Source organism: Plasmodium relictum, assembly GCF_900005765.1.
Source record: "Plasmodium relictum strain SGS1 genome assembly, chromosome: 5".
NCBI classification, from domain to species: Eukaryota; Apicomplexa; class Aconoidasida; order Haemosporida; family Plasmodiidae; genus Plasmodium; species Plasmodium relictum.
The window spans coordinates 117,537-135,420 of record NC_041683.1 but is presented as its reverse complement, the minus strand read 5'-3'; the positions used below and the strand labels follow the sequence as shown (position 1 = coordinate 135,420).

Genomic DNA, 17,884 nt, shown 5'->3' with positions numbered 1-17,884 from the left:
TAAAAAGTGAAAATGTTAAAAAAAAAGAAACATGAGATTAATATAGTTTAATAAATCATTAAATATACAATACTTATATTTTCTTTTAAATTTTATAAATATATTTTTCTATTTATTTATATATTTATATTTTATTTTATTTATTTTTTTTTTTTTAATATATTATAAAATGGAAGAAATAAAAATGAAACTATAATTTCAAAAATTAGATTGATCCCATATTAATATATTATTCTCAAGAAAAAAAAAAGAAAAAAAAACATAACATAAAAGAGAAATTACTTTATTATTTTTTTCACAAAATTATTATATTTATATATCTTTTTTTTTTTTTTATGATATAATCTGCATAATTTGATATTCAAGGTTAAAATAAAAATTGAATTAAAATATAATAAAAATATGTACTTACAAATAGTGGGTATTTTTTTGTTATTTAGAATTTTATAATATTATGGTTAACTATTAATATTTTTAATGTTTTTCAGAATTTTAAAAGATATAAACAAAAATTAAAAAAAAAATATTACAACTAAATATTTAAGATTATTTATATTTTTTAATTTAAAATAATTTTAAAAATTTTAAAGGAATATAAAAGGAATCATTTTTTTTTTTTTATATACTTATATATCGGATTTTATAAAAGAAAAGTAATCATATATTAATATTAATGTAAGAATACAACTTTAAAAAGGAATATAGAAAATGAGAATATCTAAAAATATTCAGTTATGGAATAATTTTTAAAAATTAAAAAAATATATTTTATATAAATTCAAATGCATGCAATGCAACAATTTTCCATAATTATATGCATATGAATATTGCAATGATTTTATATATTTCCCTATTCTCCTACTATATTTTCTGAATCATACATTTTTCGAAGCATCACTTTGGCTTGACGAATCAGTATCCGATATATTTTCATCATCGCCTCCATTCATCATTTCAATTTCAATTTTCATTTTCATTTCATCAATTTGTTGTTTTAAAGAGTCCGTTAAATTATCATTTAAAAAATTAAAACAGTAAGAAGTTAGATTGTATACTTCTTGGAAATCATTTTTATTAGTAAATTCCTGAGAAAAAAAAAAATTTTTTTTATAATATTTTATAGTTAAAGAAATAAAGATATGTTTTAAAGTATTTATTTAAAAATGTATTAAAATAAGTACTAAAAGGCATGTGTTAATGTATCACATTTTTTCAAGAAATATTTAAAGTACTTGTAAATCCTGTGAAATAACATGTTGAGTTTCTTTTTTAGCTGCATGTAATGCATTGATATCATCTTTGTCTTCGACATGCTCTAGTGTTTTTTCAAATCGAAAGTTAGTTTTTTCATTTTCTTCTAAATATTCGTGTAACAATCTGTCCTTATATATATCGTCATCTTCATCGTTGTTTTTTTTATTAATAAAAATTTCTTTAATAGAATCTACATTAGAAAACCAATCCTTATTTATATTATTTGTCTCTGAATTATTGAAATTACCCATATTTATACATATATTATCTAATTTTCTTTTTTGTAATTGCTTTTTCCAGATATTTTCTTCAACTGTATATTCACAAACGAATCTAAATACATGAACATCCTTCGTTTGACCAATTCTATGGCATCTATCCATCGCTTGCTTATCAATAGATGGATTCCAATCAGTATCATAAAAAATAACAACATTAGCTGCAATTAAATTTATACCTATACTTCCACTTCGTGTTGAAGATATAAACAAAAAAATTGATTTATCATTATTAAATTTTGTTACTATCTTTTGTCTTTGTTCTACTTTAGTTGAACCATCAAGTCTTATAAAAGAATAATTTAAATGATTTAAAAAAATTTCTAGAATATCTAGCATCTTTATAAATTGAGTAAATAATAAGCATTTATTTCCTTCTTTTTTACATTTAGCTAATAATTTTTCTAAAGCAAATAATTTCCCACTTCCTAATGATATATCTTTATTTAAAGGAAAAATAATTGATTGTTTTAGGAATGCTTGATGATAAACTCTTGTAGCTATTTTTATTCTTCTAATTATGGGATCCAGTTTTTTATTATTATTTAATAGGTTATTATTTATAGATATTTTATGGCCATTACAAATAACTAATGGATTGTTTAATACAGTAAAATTATGAATTATTTTTTCATAATTTTTTAAAAAATTTTCTAATGTAGGAAATAGTGTTTCAAGAAAAAATGAAGCATTTGTATTATTTCTTTTGATATTTTCACTTAAATTATACTTTTCTTTTATTTCTCCATCCAATAAGTTTTCGCCATTGCTATCATCTGCTTTTTTCCTATTTTTTGTTTCTCCACTCATATAACTGTCGTTTGCTTCAGTAATATCTTGTATATAGACTTCTTTCATTGTAGAGTAATCAATGGTTATATTATTATTATAATTATAAGCTATATTTTTATCTTTCTTAAATTCTTTCTTAATGAAATGCAACAAATTTTTACCAAATAATGGAATTCTGCTGTTTTTTATATAATTATATTTGTTTATGTATGTATAATTTTTTTTATTATCTTCCTCTTTCAATTTTTCATATGCTTTCTCTCTTTTTATCCATAGGTTATGTTCAATTGAATTTAAATAACTTTGATTGGTTTCATCATAAAAAAAATGTTTATACTGCGTTTCGTTATTTATAATTTTCAAATTATATTTGTATAAGAATTTTTTTTTTTTTAAACTTATATGTTCATTAGATATGTTTTTATTATTTGATTTATTTATGTTATCACCAAAAGATTGCATACTTTTATCCATACTATATAAATAATCATCATAACTTTTATATTTTTCATTTGGATCAATATATATAGACAATATATCATAATTATTATTTAATTCTTTAACAAATTCATCAGAATATGTTAAAAGATTCTTAGGAATATTTCTTTTATAAATTTCATCATAAACATAACTATTTACATCTTTTATATTCATATCTATAGGTGATTCATTTTGAAAATTTAGATATCCCTTTTTGTCATTAAAAATATTTTTCTCATCTATTATATTTTGTGAAATATCCGAATTAATAAAATTTGTGCCATTTATATTTTGAAATAAATTAGAATGTGTTTTATCATTTTTTATTCTTGAATTATTATTTAAATAGTTTTCATTTTGCATATCTTTTGATATACAAAAATTGTTAGGAATATTTTGAAAATTACAGAAATTGTTAGTATTAGGGGTGTTTTGAAAATTATCAAAATTATTGCTTTGCGCATTTTGATAATTGTTGCAAATACTAATATTATTTATATTTTGAAAATTATTGAAATTGCTAGAATTTTTTGTACTTTGAGAATTATTACCAAATATATTATTATTTTGAGGATGCTGAAAATTACAACTGAGATAATTATGAGATTCTTTAGAAGAATTATCAAGAATTACATTTGTTTCTTGAACATTATTATAAAAAGAAGTTTGATGGTAATTATTTATATTTGGTAAGAAATTGGTTATGCCATTAATACAACCCTGATTAAAATATGAAGGATACATCAAATTTTTTTTTACTTCTTTTTCTTTTTTTTCTTTATTTACACATTTTCCTCCGATTGAAGTGAATTCATTATGTAAAAAGAGGATCAAGTAGAAGTCTAAATAGTAATTTTTATTAAATAAAATAAAAAAACGAGGAATAAAAAAATTGATAGGCAAATTATAATAAAAAGGTGTTTGAATATATTTATTTGTAAATAAATCACAATGATTACACACTTTTCTTAATTGAATTAAGATATTCATTAAACCTATATAATTTCCTGCATTTAAGGTATTCTGAACATTTTTGTTATTTATAAATTCATCATATAATATTTTTTGTCTTCTTGTTAATTTACACTTTATAATATGTTCATACTTATTTGGCATTTCTTTTTCCACGTTTTTTTTTAATCTTCTTAAAATGTAAGGTCTGATAACAGTGTGCAATTTATCAATTAACTCTTTGGAATCATGAATTTTGCTTTTCTGTATGGCTAAATTTAAAGGATCAGAAAACCATTCTTTAAAATCTAAATGAGAAGTAAAAATATTAGGCATAAGAAAATGTAAAAGTGACCATAACTCTTCTAAACTATTTTGTAAAGGGGTTCCAGTAATTAATAAGCAATTCTCTCTTTTTAAGCTCAATATAATATTCCACCTTTTTGTATTAAAATTTTTTATATTATGAGCTTCATCTAATATAATATACTTCCATTTTTTTCTTTTGAAAATTAAATGATCTTTAACCACTGTTGAATAACTGGATATGCAAATATGAAAAGAATCTTTATTGAACCATCCGATTCTTTTTTTATATCTTTCATTTTGACTACCGTAGTATGATAATATTTTGAAACAGGGACAAAATCTTTTTAATTCAATTTCCCAATTAATTAAAATAGAAGTAGGAACAATAATAAGATGAGGCCCCCATATATTAAAGTAAAATGCTAAATAACTTAACAAAGATATGCACTGTAATGTTTTTCCTAAACCCATTTCATCTGCTAATATACCATTAATATTATTTTTATATAAATACAATAGCCAATGTAAACCTGCGTGTTGATAATCTCGTAAAGTTGCTTTAATAATTGGTGGAATTTTTGTTAAATGTTTTTCTTCCATATTACATACCAATACTTCATCCTTTTTATTTGAAGAATCATTTTTCAATATTTTTGACTTTCTTAGATTATATTCCTCTTTCTCTATTTTTCTTTTTTTTTCGCTTTTTTTATTTTCATTACTTTCTTTTCTTAATATACTTTTATTTTTCTCTTCTTCGTTGTCTTGATATTTTATACAGATTTCGCTAGTATCTTTTTTTTGTTTCAAAATTTCTTCTTTTTCTTGCCTTAAATCTTCTTCATATTTTTCTTCTTTCAAACCTTCTTTATATTTTTCTTTTTTCATATTTTCTTCATATTCCTCTTTCAAATTTTCTTCACATTTTTCTTCTTTTAAATCTGCTCCATATTTTTCTTTTTTCAAATTCTCTTCACATTTTTCTTCTTTCAAATCTGCTTCATATTTTTCTTTTTTCAAATTTTCTTCATTCTTTTCTTTGTCTTTTTTCTCTTCATTTTCTTCTTTTGTATTGGATTCGTTATCTTTTTCATCATTTTCTTCTTCATAATCCTCTTCCTTCTTCTGCATTAAATTTAAATATTCTTCTCCGCTTTTGAACCCGTATATATTTTTTAGTAATTCTTCAATAGGAATATTTGCTTCATCATCTAATAAACTAATTTCTTTCTTTTGATCTTCTAGTTCTTCGCTCGATTCCATTTGTTCATCTAATAGGATATCTTCTTCTTCTTGATCGGTTAGGTCTTCTTCTTTTAATTCTTTATCAAAATTATCTAGATTGGAAGAATTATTTAGTTGTTCACTATTATTATAAGAACTTACACTAAGTGATTTATTTTCAAATAATTCATGAGCATTGTGTCTAGCGCATTTTATTTTTTTAATGGCTCCTTTTACAAATTTTTTGAATCTCATTTCCTTTTTTTTATTTAATGTTTTTTGTAATTCTTTTTTTTTTTCTTCCCACACCAATTTCTCTATCTTTTTCCAAAACAAATCCATATATGATGATATGTTTTTAGAATATAATTTTAATCTCTTTTCTTCTTCTTCCTGTTTTTTTAATCTCAATTTCTCTTTATTACTTAAATATTTCACACAGCTTTGACTTAAAATTTTAAAATGCCTCTTTTTCTTTTTTATTTCGTATATTACTAAGTCTTGAAACTCTTTCTAATAATATGCAAATGGCAAAATTTATAATATATATATAATATTCATAAAAAAAATAGTAATGATTAACATATATAAATACGTGCTTGTATAAATGCATAATTTTTCTTTTCCTTTTTAATTATTAAATTTACCATCTCTTTTAATTCAAAATACCAAAATGTCAGTTCTGGATATTTGGTTGGTTCAATAATTTTAGGTATGTAGCTACTATTATAAAAAAAAAGTAATAGTAAAATAACATATTAATAATTTTAAAATAATATATATATATATTTTACAGAGTTTTAGTTTAAATAAACTTAATTTAAATTACCATTTTCCCATTTTTTCGTTCAAATCATCTAACCTAAAGGATAAAAAGAAAAGAAAAAAAATTATATATACATACATATATATTTATTTATTTGTTTAAAATTATTTTATTTATTTATTTATTTATTTATATTTTTCAATAATTCCATTGTTATTTATAATTTTTAGATAATATTCATATATATTACTGTTGTTTTAATAATTTGATTTCTTCATTGTATTTTTCGATCTTTTGCTTGTTTTGAAAGGAATATATAGAACCCAAGTTCTGAATATCATCAATACCCAAGTTGTATGATTTTGTCTTTAATAAATTTTCATGTGTTCTCTCATTCATTTTTTATTTGGAAAATTAAAATTTCACATTGTTTTATTATTTATGAAAGTAATATATTAAAAAAAAAAAAAAAAAAGAAAAAGAAAAAAAGAAATATTTCAATTGTTTTTTTCTTAAATTTTATTTAAACGTCTTTTTAATCGTATAAAATTTTTTTTAGCATTATGAATTAATAATTCCATTAGATAAAATTTTAAAGTTTTAAAAAATTATAGAAAGACTTTTTTCTCATTTTTTTTTCCTTTATTATATTTATTAATAAATATAGTAACAAAATAAAAGGAATATTTTTTCAAAAAAAAAAATATTTAATAAAAAAGGTTATTTAAAAAAGTTAATTTCAGTAATAATATAAAAACAAAAAGAAATTAAAATAATTAGATACTATTTACAAAAAAAAAAAAAAAAATATCTTTTATAAATTAAAAAAAAATTAAATAATAAAAATGTTTAATATTTTCTTGTATACAGATTTATAAATTTTTTTTACACCTGAAAAATTAATTCACTAAAAATAATTTTATAAAAAATATATATATATAAAGAATAAATTATAAAAAAAAAAAAAATTATAAATATATAAAATTTCATGAAATAATTTCACCAAATTAAAAATTTTGAACTTTAAAAAGCTAAATAACAGGAAATTATTTTCTCTTAAATTTTATAATTTGCAGTTTTTTTCTATTTTAATTTTCTTTTCTTTTTTTTTTTTCTTTTTTGAAATGAAAATTAATTTTTATGAGATGATAAACTATCAAAATGAAAAATTAAAAAAAAAATATTAAAACTCTCCAAATTAAGCTGTGGTAAATGATAGCTTGTGAGATTAAGAATCTAGAAAATATATTTCTATATTTTTTTCCTCAAAAATTATAAGCATTTGTTACATATTCTTAATTTTAAAAAAATTTTCTAATTCTCTAACTTCTTTTTTAGCGTCTAATATATTCTCTTTTTTTTTTTCATTTAAAATTTTTTTTTGATCTTTTGTAAATCTTTTCCTAACAGTATAACTGAAAAAAGAAAAAAAAAATTTTATATTATTAATAACATCTACACGTAAAAATTCATTATGCACGCAAAATTTTTCTTTATATAAAAGGGATAATTTTCATGTATCTATATAGATAATTTTTTGTTTTTTTTTATCCACCGAAAATACATAAATAATTTTAAATATTAAAATAAATATGTAAATAAATCTCTTAGTATTATAAATAAATATATATACACATATATTTATATATTTTTAAGCATTAGAATACATATATATGTGTTATATTTTTTATTTAAAAAATTTTATTTCTATTTATATATTACTGATCCTCGTGTATATTAACATCTTGATCAAACACTTTTACTGTATCTTCTTTTAGATTTAATATATAATTTTCGTCATCAACTATGTATTGTCAAAAAAAGAAAAATTATATCATTTTATTTAAAAATAAAATAATTGATATAAAAAATGAAATATAATTATATATATATATATTACTTTTTTATTAGTACCTGTATTTCCATTTACTTTTATAGCATTCAGACCAAATAAAATTTTAATTTCTTCTTTTGTTCCATATTTATTAAATACTAAAAAGTCCGTTATATTTTTTGGAATTTCCTGTATATTTAATTTTTTTATTCCTTGTACAGTTGGTTTATGATCATTTGATTTCACTGAAAAAAAAAAGAAAAATTTTACATAAATAAGTCAATGTTCTTATATATTATTATTTAAATTGTTATGAATAAATATAAACAAATATAGATATATTGCTTTAATTATTTTATCATAAAATCATTATTCTTTTTTTATACAAATATCTCTAAATTCCTGAGGTGTACAAAATTCTCTTTTCTTTTTTGATTTTTTTTTTGAATAAAAAAATGGTGATAAATCATCTTTATTATTCATCAAGTTCTTTTTATATTTCATATACTTTTTTCTATATCTACTAATTATGACTATTTCATTTTTTATTTGATTCTTTTTGCTTATTTTAACCCTTTGAGTTTCTGTTAAGATATTGGAATTCGTATAAAAAATTGTTTCTAATTTTTTTATTTCTCTTAATTTTTTATTTAATCTACCTAATTTGCTAGTCAAATAGTTACAAAATTTTTTTGTTTTTTTTAAAATATTTTTTATAGAATCATCATTATGCAATTCACTCTTAGATGCTTTTGTTTTTTTTGTATTTCTTTTTTTTTTTTCATTAAAATTACCATTGGACAATAATTTTTTGCTTTCTTCTTTATCCAATGTATGAATAAATAATTTAAGTTGTTTTTTCTTATTTTGAAAATAGTATTTTTTTAATGCAGTTATTTTATGAATAGTTTTACGTTCGCATATTTTACTATATTTGTATAAAAATATATAAAAGCTTTTATTTTCATAATTATTGTGTATATTATATTTAAAAGCATTTATTACAATAAAAAATTTTAAAAATATAAAAAAAAAAAAACCCATAATTTAAGGAAAATTATTATACATATGCTTATTTGTATCTTTTAGTAACATTTTCTACTTCAACTTTTTATATTTATCCAAATCAATATGTAAAAATGCTAAATACTTGTAAAAAAAATGGCAATATTCATACCTATAATTTTGAAGGAATTTCTTTTAAAAATTTTATATATTAATATAAAAGTAAAATATATTTTTTTGTTTCTTATATTATCTTTACATATCTTCATACATTTTCTTTATTTTATTTTTATTATAAAAATAACTTTTCTTTTAAATTGCTTAAAAAACAAAATAAATATTACATAGTAATTAAAAATATGCTTTTACTTATTTATTCAATCAATATGTATTTATTTTACTATTTTTTACATTAAAAATTTATATCTAGTCAAAATCCTTTTAAAAAAACTTGTAAAGATATATATATCTAGTTATTTAAAAACTCGTTTGGCTCATTTATTTTCATTTCTTCCTAATAAATATATTGTTGTAAGAAAAATAAAATAAAATAAATAATATTTACTATTCTTTTTAGTAATACTAATTATTTAAATGCACTATATTATTGCGTGTATTTTACATATCTTTTTAACTTCTAAATTAAATTTTTTTTTATGAATTAAACATTATTTCAAAGATAGAAAGAAAAAAAACCCCAAATTTACTAAAGGTATTTAAGCAATAATTATTTTCTATTTAAGTATATATTTTTTTCCTTTCAATTTGTTAGTACATTAAATATCACAAATAAACTTTGCCAAATAAACTGTGGTTTTTTTTTAATTATATATGATTTCCCATAAGGATTCATTATTTAATTTTATTTTACATGTTTATTTTTTTTTTTTACCTTCTTTATAGTAATAGAAGTTATATATTTATTATTTTTATTTTTATTTATAATATTAAATAGAACGAAAATGTACATTTTATTTAAAATAAATATTAAAATAAAATAGAAATGTGTAAAAAAATAAATTAAAATGGAACAATAAACTTATATAGCTATTTTGCATAGTGCTAAACAGTTTTGAGAAAGAAAATTAACATTTGAAAAAAAAATAATAGCACATGAAAAAATCATAATGAAAATAATAAATTAACACAAACATTTAAAATATATACATATATATTAACAATAGTCAAAAATAAGCTGGAAATAAAAAAATACCTCAAATAATAATTTTTTTTTTTCTTATTTTACAATATAGATGCAAAAAAAAAAAAAAAAAAGAAAAAAAAAAAAAAAAATATATATATATATATATATATATATTTATTATTAAGAAAAAATAAATAATAAATAACAAATGTTAAAAATGTTGATAGATTAATACTACAAAAATTTATAAAAACCATTTCATAACATACTTTACTAACAATTTTAGCCATTTGGGATATCTTAATTTTAATTCATTCATTTGAACAAAGTTGGAAGATTCATAAATAATATTTAATTCTTCTTGGAATTGGCGTTTTAAATTATGATCATTTGTTTTAATTACAAAACTCATTTCTAAATCTCTATAGGTTGCCCTATACCCGTAATTAGAACTACCTATTACTGTTCCCCAAGGTAAATCATCAGAACATTCATTTAAATAATCATGATCAATAATATTATTCAATTCTTCATTTTCTCTATTTTCTATACATTCTTCTTCTTCATCTTCATTTTCTTTCTCCTGGTCATAATTTTTTGACTTGTTCATGTTATTTTTAAAGTAATTGCAAATTTTTTTTTTGTTTTCTCCTGAACGCTCAACTATATTATTTTTTTTATCCACATTATTAATTATCCAAATTCCCTTTGAGTGAAATGTCCATGATGGTTTATAATATTCTAAATATATATTACTATAAGAATTATTTCTTTTTTGTAAATCATTTTTTTCATTCGAGTTTTTAAAAACATTTGATGCGTTTTTGGTAATGAATTCAATGCATAAATGAGCAATGGCAGAGTAAGCGCTAGGGACATAATAGGATAAGCCTTTTGACTTATAAAAACTATTGGCTGGAGGAGAAGCAGTGATTAATTGTATTTTTCCTTTTTTGGAAATTAAATTATCAAATATATTTCTAAATAACTTTAAAAAATTTAAAGGAAAATTTAAATATCCTGAAGAAATAACTAAACTTTGATTATAATTTTTGATATTTTTTAATAAATTTTCTAACATTTCACTTTCGTCATAAATAGGTGGTATCGAAAATCCACATTGCATAGCTAATTCAACTATTAGAATACTTTTGTTTTTTTCAAATAATGGATAAAAAAAGTCACATTTTTCGTTTGAATACTGGAATAAATCATTTTTTTTCTTATAGTCATCTTTTATTTTTTCTTCATTTTTTTCTTCAAATAATATACATTGTTTTAATTTTTTTAAAAAATTATAAATTCTTCTATTTTTTATTTCACATTTTTTATTATCAAAGATCTGATTATCATTAATTTTTTTATTACCATTATTCATTTCTTTATTATAATGATGTATGATCCGTTCTTTAATATTTGTGATGTTGTCATTATTAATAAGAGTACTATTATATTTATCATTTAAATATTTTTTATTATAGTTTGAAATATCATTTTGAATTTCTTTTAACATATATTGTATTCTTCTATAGTACTGTTCACGAAACAAATGAGCTTCTATGAGTGGATTCATCAAATCATTATTCCATTTTATAGTTAAATCAACATTTAAGGTAAAAGACATTTTCTGAATAGTATTTATGATTTTATGAACAGAATCTGCCAATAACTTATTTTCAATTAAAAAGTATCTATCTTGTCTATTTCGTAAATAACTATCACTTAAATTTGCTCCTGATAAAAGTAAAATATCATCACCAATAAAGACTTTCATATGCATTACACCTATAGCTTCATTAATTCTATATGGTAAAATGTTATATAATATTGCACCTAATAATGGATTATGAAATAAATTTATATTTATGTTATTACAATAATCAAATAATTCAGATAACACACTTACTGAACTTTCTTTTAATTTTCCCTCTGGTCTCGTGCCTCTTTGCTTGTCTAATAAAATGTCTACCTTTACATTTTTTATATTTACATTTTTTTTAATACTTTCTACTAATTCTTTTTCTAATTCTCCAATTCCTAAATATAGACAACTTATCACAATTCTATTTTTAGAATTTTTAAACATACTATTTAATGTATTAAAAAATTCATTTGGCGAAAACAATAATTTTGCTTTAGGATCACGTATTACAAATTTTAACGTCATTTTTTTTTTTATTTAAAAAGGGGGAAAAAAAAAAGAAAAAAGAAAATAAGAAAAAGAAAATATAAAATATTCATAATAAAAATGTATTATAAAATATAATTTTTATAAAACTTTTATTATCAGTTAAATAAAAAGGTTTAATAAAAGTGATATTTACATATATGTGCACAAATTATAATAAATTGTAACAATTGTAAATATTACTAATTATTGATAATAATAACAATGATAATAAGGTAGTTATAATAACATACACGATATATATAAACAAATATAATTTTTTCAATATCATAAATCAATTATAATAAAAAAAAAAATTTTTTTAAGTAAATCTATACATAAAAAATTTTTAAATTTCATTATAGTAGAATATATATACGTATGATCCATAAAAAAAAAAAAAAAAAAAAAAAAAAAAATTTATGTTTTATGATTCTAAGGATTGCTTTAAATAAAGATTTGATATGTGTTAAAAGTAGAAAATAGAAAAACATTAATATTTATACATGTATATATATTTATATTAATATATACATATTTATGTTTTTCATTTTTTTTTTTTTTAATAAAAATATCATCCTAATTAAAAGTAATCTAAAAAAAAAAAGTAATATGGTTTTTAAATTAAGAGTTACATTTTTTTTTCCCCTAATATAATTCTTAAAGTAAGGTAGTTAAAATATAAAGATATATATTTAGTATTAAAAGAATTTAAAAAAAAAAAAAGAAAAAAAGAAAAAGAAGGAACAAAAGAAAAAAATATTTTTTATTATTAAAATAGTATGCATTATTTTAAATACTTGATAATTTATGTTACAAGCATTTATCATTGAGTGTTAAAAATGAAAAAAAAATAATTTGTTATCACACTTTTTAAAATTTTATAAACTTTTTCTATTAATGTAATTAATTTATCTAAAGATAGAAAAAAAAAATTGAATAAAAATATTTAGATATATTATTAATAGTAAAAAATTAAAGTGAATTATTGATACTAACAAATTAATATTCCTTAGAAAAAAAAATGTATATTTTTTTTTTTGATTCTTTTTCATAACCTAAATTGTTATAAATGTGTTATATATTTGTTATTTGAAAATTTCTGTTAACAGTGTATTATTTTTAATTGAATATTACTTCTCTATTAAATTTTTTTTTTTTTATATTTAAGTGCCATTATTTTTTATGATTAATCTTCTAGTTTGAGGTTGTATGGTTTTTTTATAAATTTTTATTTTAAAATTACATAATTCTATGATATTTTTAATAGTAGAATACTTCATTTTTAATTGTTAACGAAATATTTGAAATGTGTAATTGTTTATAGTTTTTTATGTTTCTCTTTTTATATGTATATATAATAATTCTAAACCAAAAATAAAAAAAAAAAAAAAAACAGGAAATAAATAAATAATAATTAATATTTCTTTTAATTTATTATAAAATTATTATTTAGAACTTGTTTTATTTTTAAAGAAAAAAAAAAAAAAAATTAAAATATGGGAATGAAATAAATGAAATTATTATTTTATATTCCAATCTTACTAAATTGAAATTCAAGATTATTTAGACAAAGAGAAAACAATAGTAATAATAATTAAACAATAAGAAGAAAGTAATTATTGATTTTTATGTTTACAATATAATTTATATTATTCTCCTTAATAATAATTTAAAAAAAATTGGAAAAGTATAGAAATAAATAGTATAAACAATTATAACAATTTAAAAAAAAAGTATATTCATTATAATTAACCAATTTTTATAGTTGTTTGCTACTTAATACAAATAAAGCTAAATATATAATTTTAATTTAAATTTATATATTTTACAATCTTTTTTTTTTTTTTTGTACTTAATCATATTAAAATTTAGTCTGTGTAATGAGTATTGTAATATTTCTTTATTATTTTCAAATGTTCATTCATCTATTTATTTATTAATTCATTAATTTAAATATTTAGTTTTTTTATTTATTTATTTATTCATTTAACTTCAATCATTCATTTTTTTTTTAAATACGAGACAGTGAAAAATATAAATTTTTGTGTGCTCAAACTTAAAGTAAAAACAAATATTTTTTTAAGAAAATTGAAAATTTATTATTGTTTTATGAATGCATATATATGCTTTTTTAAATGTAAAATAACATTTTTGTAGATGCTCCTGTATTTTAATAAATAAATAACTTATTTTATTTAATATTATTTATGTATAATTATTATTTATGGATAATGGAAATGAAATCCCTTAAAAAAAGAAAAGGAATTTTTTTTTTTCTTTTTTTATATATATCTCCTTAAACGAATTAAAAATAGTTAAAACAAAAAGAAAAAAATATATTTCAATTATTTATTAACCTTTTTTTTTTAATATATAATATTTAAATAAGAACGAACTAAAAAAAAATTTTTTATTCAAACCATTAATTTTCACTTTTTTTTTTTTTTTTTTTTTTAACTCATGCACTAAAAATTAAAATAAAATATTTGGCATTTAATTCTTTTTTCTTTTATTTTCATTTTTTGTACATTTATAATTTTAATATATATATATTTTTTTTTCTTTTATCATTTCTAGTTTTTAATATGTTTTCATCAAATATCTTTTTCACTCAATTTTTTTTTTATAAAATATTTATCTGCAATATGTTCAAATTATGAATATTCATTTTTCATTTTTATATTTGTTTTTCTTTAATTAAAACTGCTACTTTGTTTTCTCTACATTTGAAAATATATTTATTTAATAAGAATGTGTATCATATGTGGATTTTTTTAAATGAAAAAATCCTTTGTTATGATAATATATATATATTCATACTCAGTAAATATATATGTATTAATTGAATAAAAACACTTTAGTTTACTTTTTTAATACATGTAATCATTTTAATTTATATTAGTGTATTCTGCATTAATTATTATAGTTTTTTTTTTTTTACATGTCACTTGTATTTAAAATTCAGAGTAATTGAAATATATTATATTTATATAAATTAACATATAAAATATTAAGGCAAAAAAAAAAAGTAAATGGCATCACAAAAGATGTCATGCAGATTTTAATGAAAAACTAAGAATGTTGAAATTTTATGTAAGAGAAATAATGAAATATAAAAATAGGAAAATAATATAAAATTAATAATTAAATTATTCATATATATATATTTTTTTTTTTGTTCCATTAATTATCGAAAAAATAGGATAAGACAAATATTAAAGCAAAAATGGAAGAAAAATTTTTGCAAACACACATTACTATATTATTTTATTTAATATTGTTGTTTTATTTAAAAAATTTTACAGTAAATCTTACAGATATTCCGAAAAAACTACTTAATTATATAAAGGTTTATTACTCCTTTTTAATAATATTAACAGTTGCCGGATTCTTTAGTCGTTTAATTATATTAATACAAATATTTACAGTGCAGAAAATTAATGAAATTCTTAATTCATTTTTAAAAAGAAATACCAAAAATGTAAAAATAAAGAGAAATTTAAGTTTTAACAAGGATTTAAAAAAGTCTAAGTTAACAAAAAAAAGATTGAGTGATAAAAATAATAATATTAAAGATTCAAAAAATAATTGTATAGATAAATTAAATCATGATCAATTTTCAGAAGGATTTATTGATATTAACAAAAAAAATTATATAAATAATAATGAAGATGTAAATAAATATGATAAAAAAAGAGAAACTTACAATCTCCATATAACAAAAGTAAAAAAAAGAAATAATGGAAAATATATTGAAAATGATAACATTAAGAGCGAAGATTTAATGGAAATAGATAAAAAAGGGAAAATTAAAAGTAAAATGAAAAATAGTCAAGATATAGAAACCGATGTTACAAAAAAAGGAAACGTAAATTTTGATATTTATTCAAATAAACAAAAATATAACTTTTTTACTAATTTCTCGAATATAATATGTAGTAACGAGAATTTTGTAAAAGAAAATAATAATATAAATTATAATACAAATAAAAATATAAATAGTAGCGTAATTAATAATATAAATAATAATATAAATAATAGTACTAATAAGAATGCCAATAATAACAATATAAATAATAATTTAAATGATAATATATATAATAATATATATAATAGCTTCATTGATAATAGATATAATAATAGTAGTTGTACACTTATAAATGAAATGAATATAAAAATAAACAATACTTTTACTAAGTCAAAAAAAATACCATTAAAGTCTATTTTAAAGAAAAATAATTTATCGAATGGTACCTTAAAAATTAAAAATCAAGAAATTAAGAACAACAAGCATATACGATTTAATTCTGATATTGAAACATATTTCTTTGAGAAGTACTCTTTTGAAGAGGATACATACAACAATAACAATTGTAATAAAAAAAAATTTTATAAAATATTGGATACTTATAATTTAATAAGTTGGGAAATATTTAGCTATAGTAATTTGCGTCATAATTTAAATTTAGTTTTTATCGATATAATTAATTCAGTATTTGTTTTTAAAGATAAACTAGTTGCAAAGTTTTAACTCTTATTTTTATTATATATTTTTTTTTTTTTTGTGAATTTTTATGTATATATTTCAGTCTTTTTTTTTTTTTTCCTCCTTTTTATTCTTTTAAACAAATATATAAATGCTTTCATACATACATAAAAATATTCCATATATATATCAAATACAATTTTTATTTTTTTTCAAATTATTAAATGTTTTGTAGTTAAAATAATAATAAAATATAATAAAAATACAGTAAAATAAATAATAACAATAAGCATAAATATGTTCATGTATATTTTCCTTAAATGATAAAAAAATATGTTTCATTTTTTAAATCTGTTACTAATATTTTATTATTATTTTCTTTCTTTTTTTTTTTTTTTAGTACTCATTATTGCTTATCAATTTTTTTTTTTTTTATATTTGTGTTGCTTTGTTTTGTTTTGTTTTTTTTATATATTTCTTATACTATAATTACATACTTCATAATGATACTTTTTAATACATTATTTTTTTTTTTAAATCATAACTTATAAAAAAAATAAATTTTATCTTAAAAAATCCAAAAATTACTTTTAAAAAAAAAAATAAATAATTTTATCTAATTTATATATATTTTTTTTTTCTTTTTTAATTTAAAGTATTTTGGTATTATAAAAAAAATTATTAATAAAAAAAAATATTAATCATAATTGGTGATGGTTTCAGTAAACTACAAAATAATAATTTTTGAATTTGATAAAAACATAGTTTTATTCTCTAATTTTTTAATATGAATTATATATATATTTTTTTTTTCTAATATAAAGATTACAAAAATTTTATTTAAATAGAGAAGATAATGAAAAAAGATAAATATATAATTAGAAAATGAGTAATATATAAAAAAAAAATATATAAATTTGAAAGTGACTAAAATAAGAGATTACATATATTTTTTTTTATTTTAGAAAATAAAAAAAAGGTTTTAGTAGATAAATATTGAAGATACATTTTGTTCAAAGGAAAAGAAAAATATTTAAATGATAAAAATATAAAAAATAATTTATAATTAATTGTGTGAAGAAATTTTTTTTATAGCTTACACTATTTTTCAAATAAAATTACACATTAGATACCATTTATATAAAATATAGGAGAAATTATGTTAATTTATATGCATGTGTATATTTAAAT

General features: G+C 18.0%; 4 protein-coding genes across 4 annotated transcripts; 1 reads left to right on the top strand and 3 right to left on the bottom strand.

The window, feature by feature from the left end:
* Nucleotides 1-875: 875 nt before the first annotated feature.
* SRCAP (Snf2-related CBP activator, putative) lies at nucleotides 876-6,453 on the bottom strand (the record flags this gene model as incomplete). The annotated part of the gene is made up of 5 exons (XM_028675287.1): nucleotides 876-1,085; nucleotides 1,233-5,801; nucleotides 5,936-6,011; nucleotides 6,118-6,150; nucleotides 6,305-6,453. The coding sequence occupies 5 exons, from the start codon at nucleotides 6,451-6,453 to the stop codon at nucleotides 876-878; spliced, it is 5,037 nt and encodes a 1,678-aa protein (XP_028531891.1).
* Nucleotides 6,454-7,339: 886 nt separating this feature from the next.
* PRELSG_0503900 (conserved Plasmodium protein, unknown function) lies at nucleotides 7,340-9,166 on the bottom strand (the record flags this gene model as incomplete). The annotated part of the gene is made up of 6 exons (XM_028675286.1): nucleotides 7,340-7,469; nucleotides 7,777-7,858; nucleotides 7,969-8,133; nucleotides 8,275-8,816; nucleotides 8,991-9,065; nucleotides 9,153-9,166. The coding sequence occupies 6 exons, from the start codon at nucleotides 9,164-9,166 to the stop codon at nucleotides 7,340-7,342; spliced, it is 1,008 nt and encodes a 335-aa protein (XP_028531890.1).
* A 1,115-nt stretch (nucleotides 9,167-10,281) lies between these two features.
* PGPS (phosphatidylglycerophosphate synthase, putative) lies at nucleotides 10,282-12,204 on the bottom strand (the record flags this gene model as incomplete). The annotated part of the gene is made up of 1 exon (XM_028675285.1): nucleotides 10,282-12,204. The coding sequence occupies one exon, from the start codon at nucleotides 12,202-12,204 to the stop codon at nucleotides 10,282-10,284; it is 1,923 nt and encodes a 640-aa protein (XP_028531889.1).
* Nucleotides 12,205-15,433: 3,229 nt separating this feature from the next.
* Nucleotides 15,434-16,738, top strand: PRELSG_0503700 (conserved Plasmodium protein, unknown function; the record flags this gene model as incomplete). The annotated part of the gene is made up of 1 exon (XM_028675284.1): nucleotides 15,434-16,738. One exon carries the CDS (start codon nucleotides 15,434-15,436, stop codon nucleotides 16,736-16,738), a length of 1,305 nt encoding a protein of 434 aa, XP_028531888.1.
* Nucleotides 16,739-17,884: the final 1,146 nt, after the last annotated feature.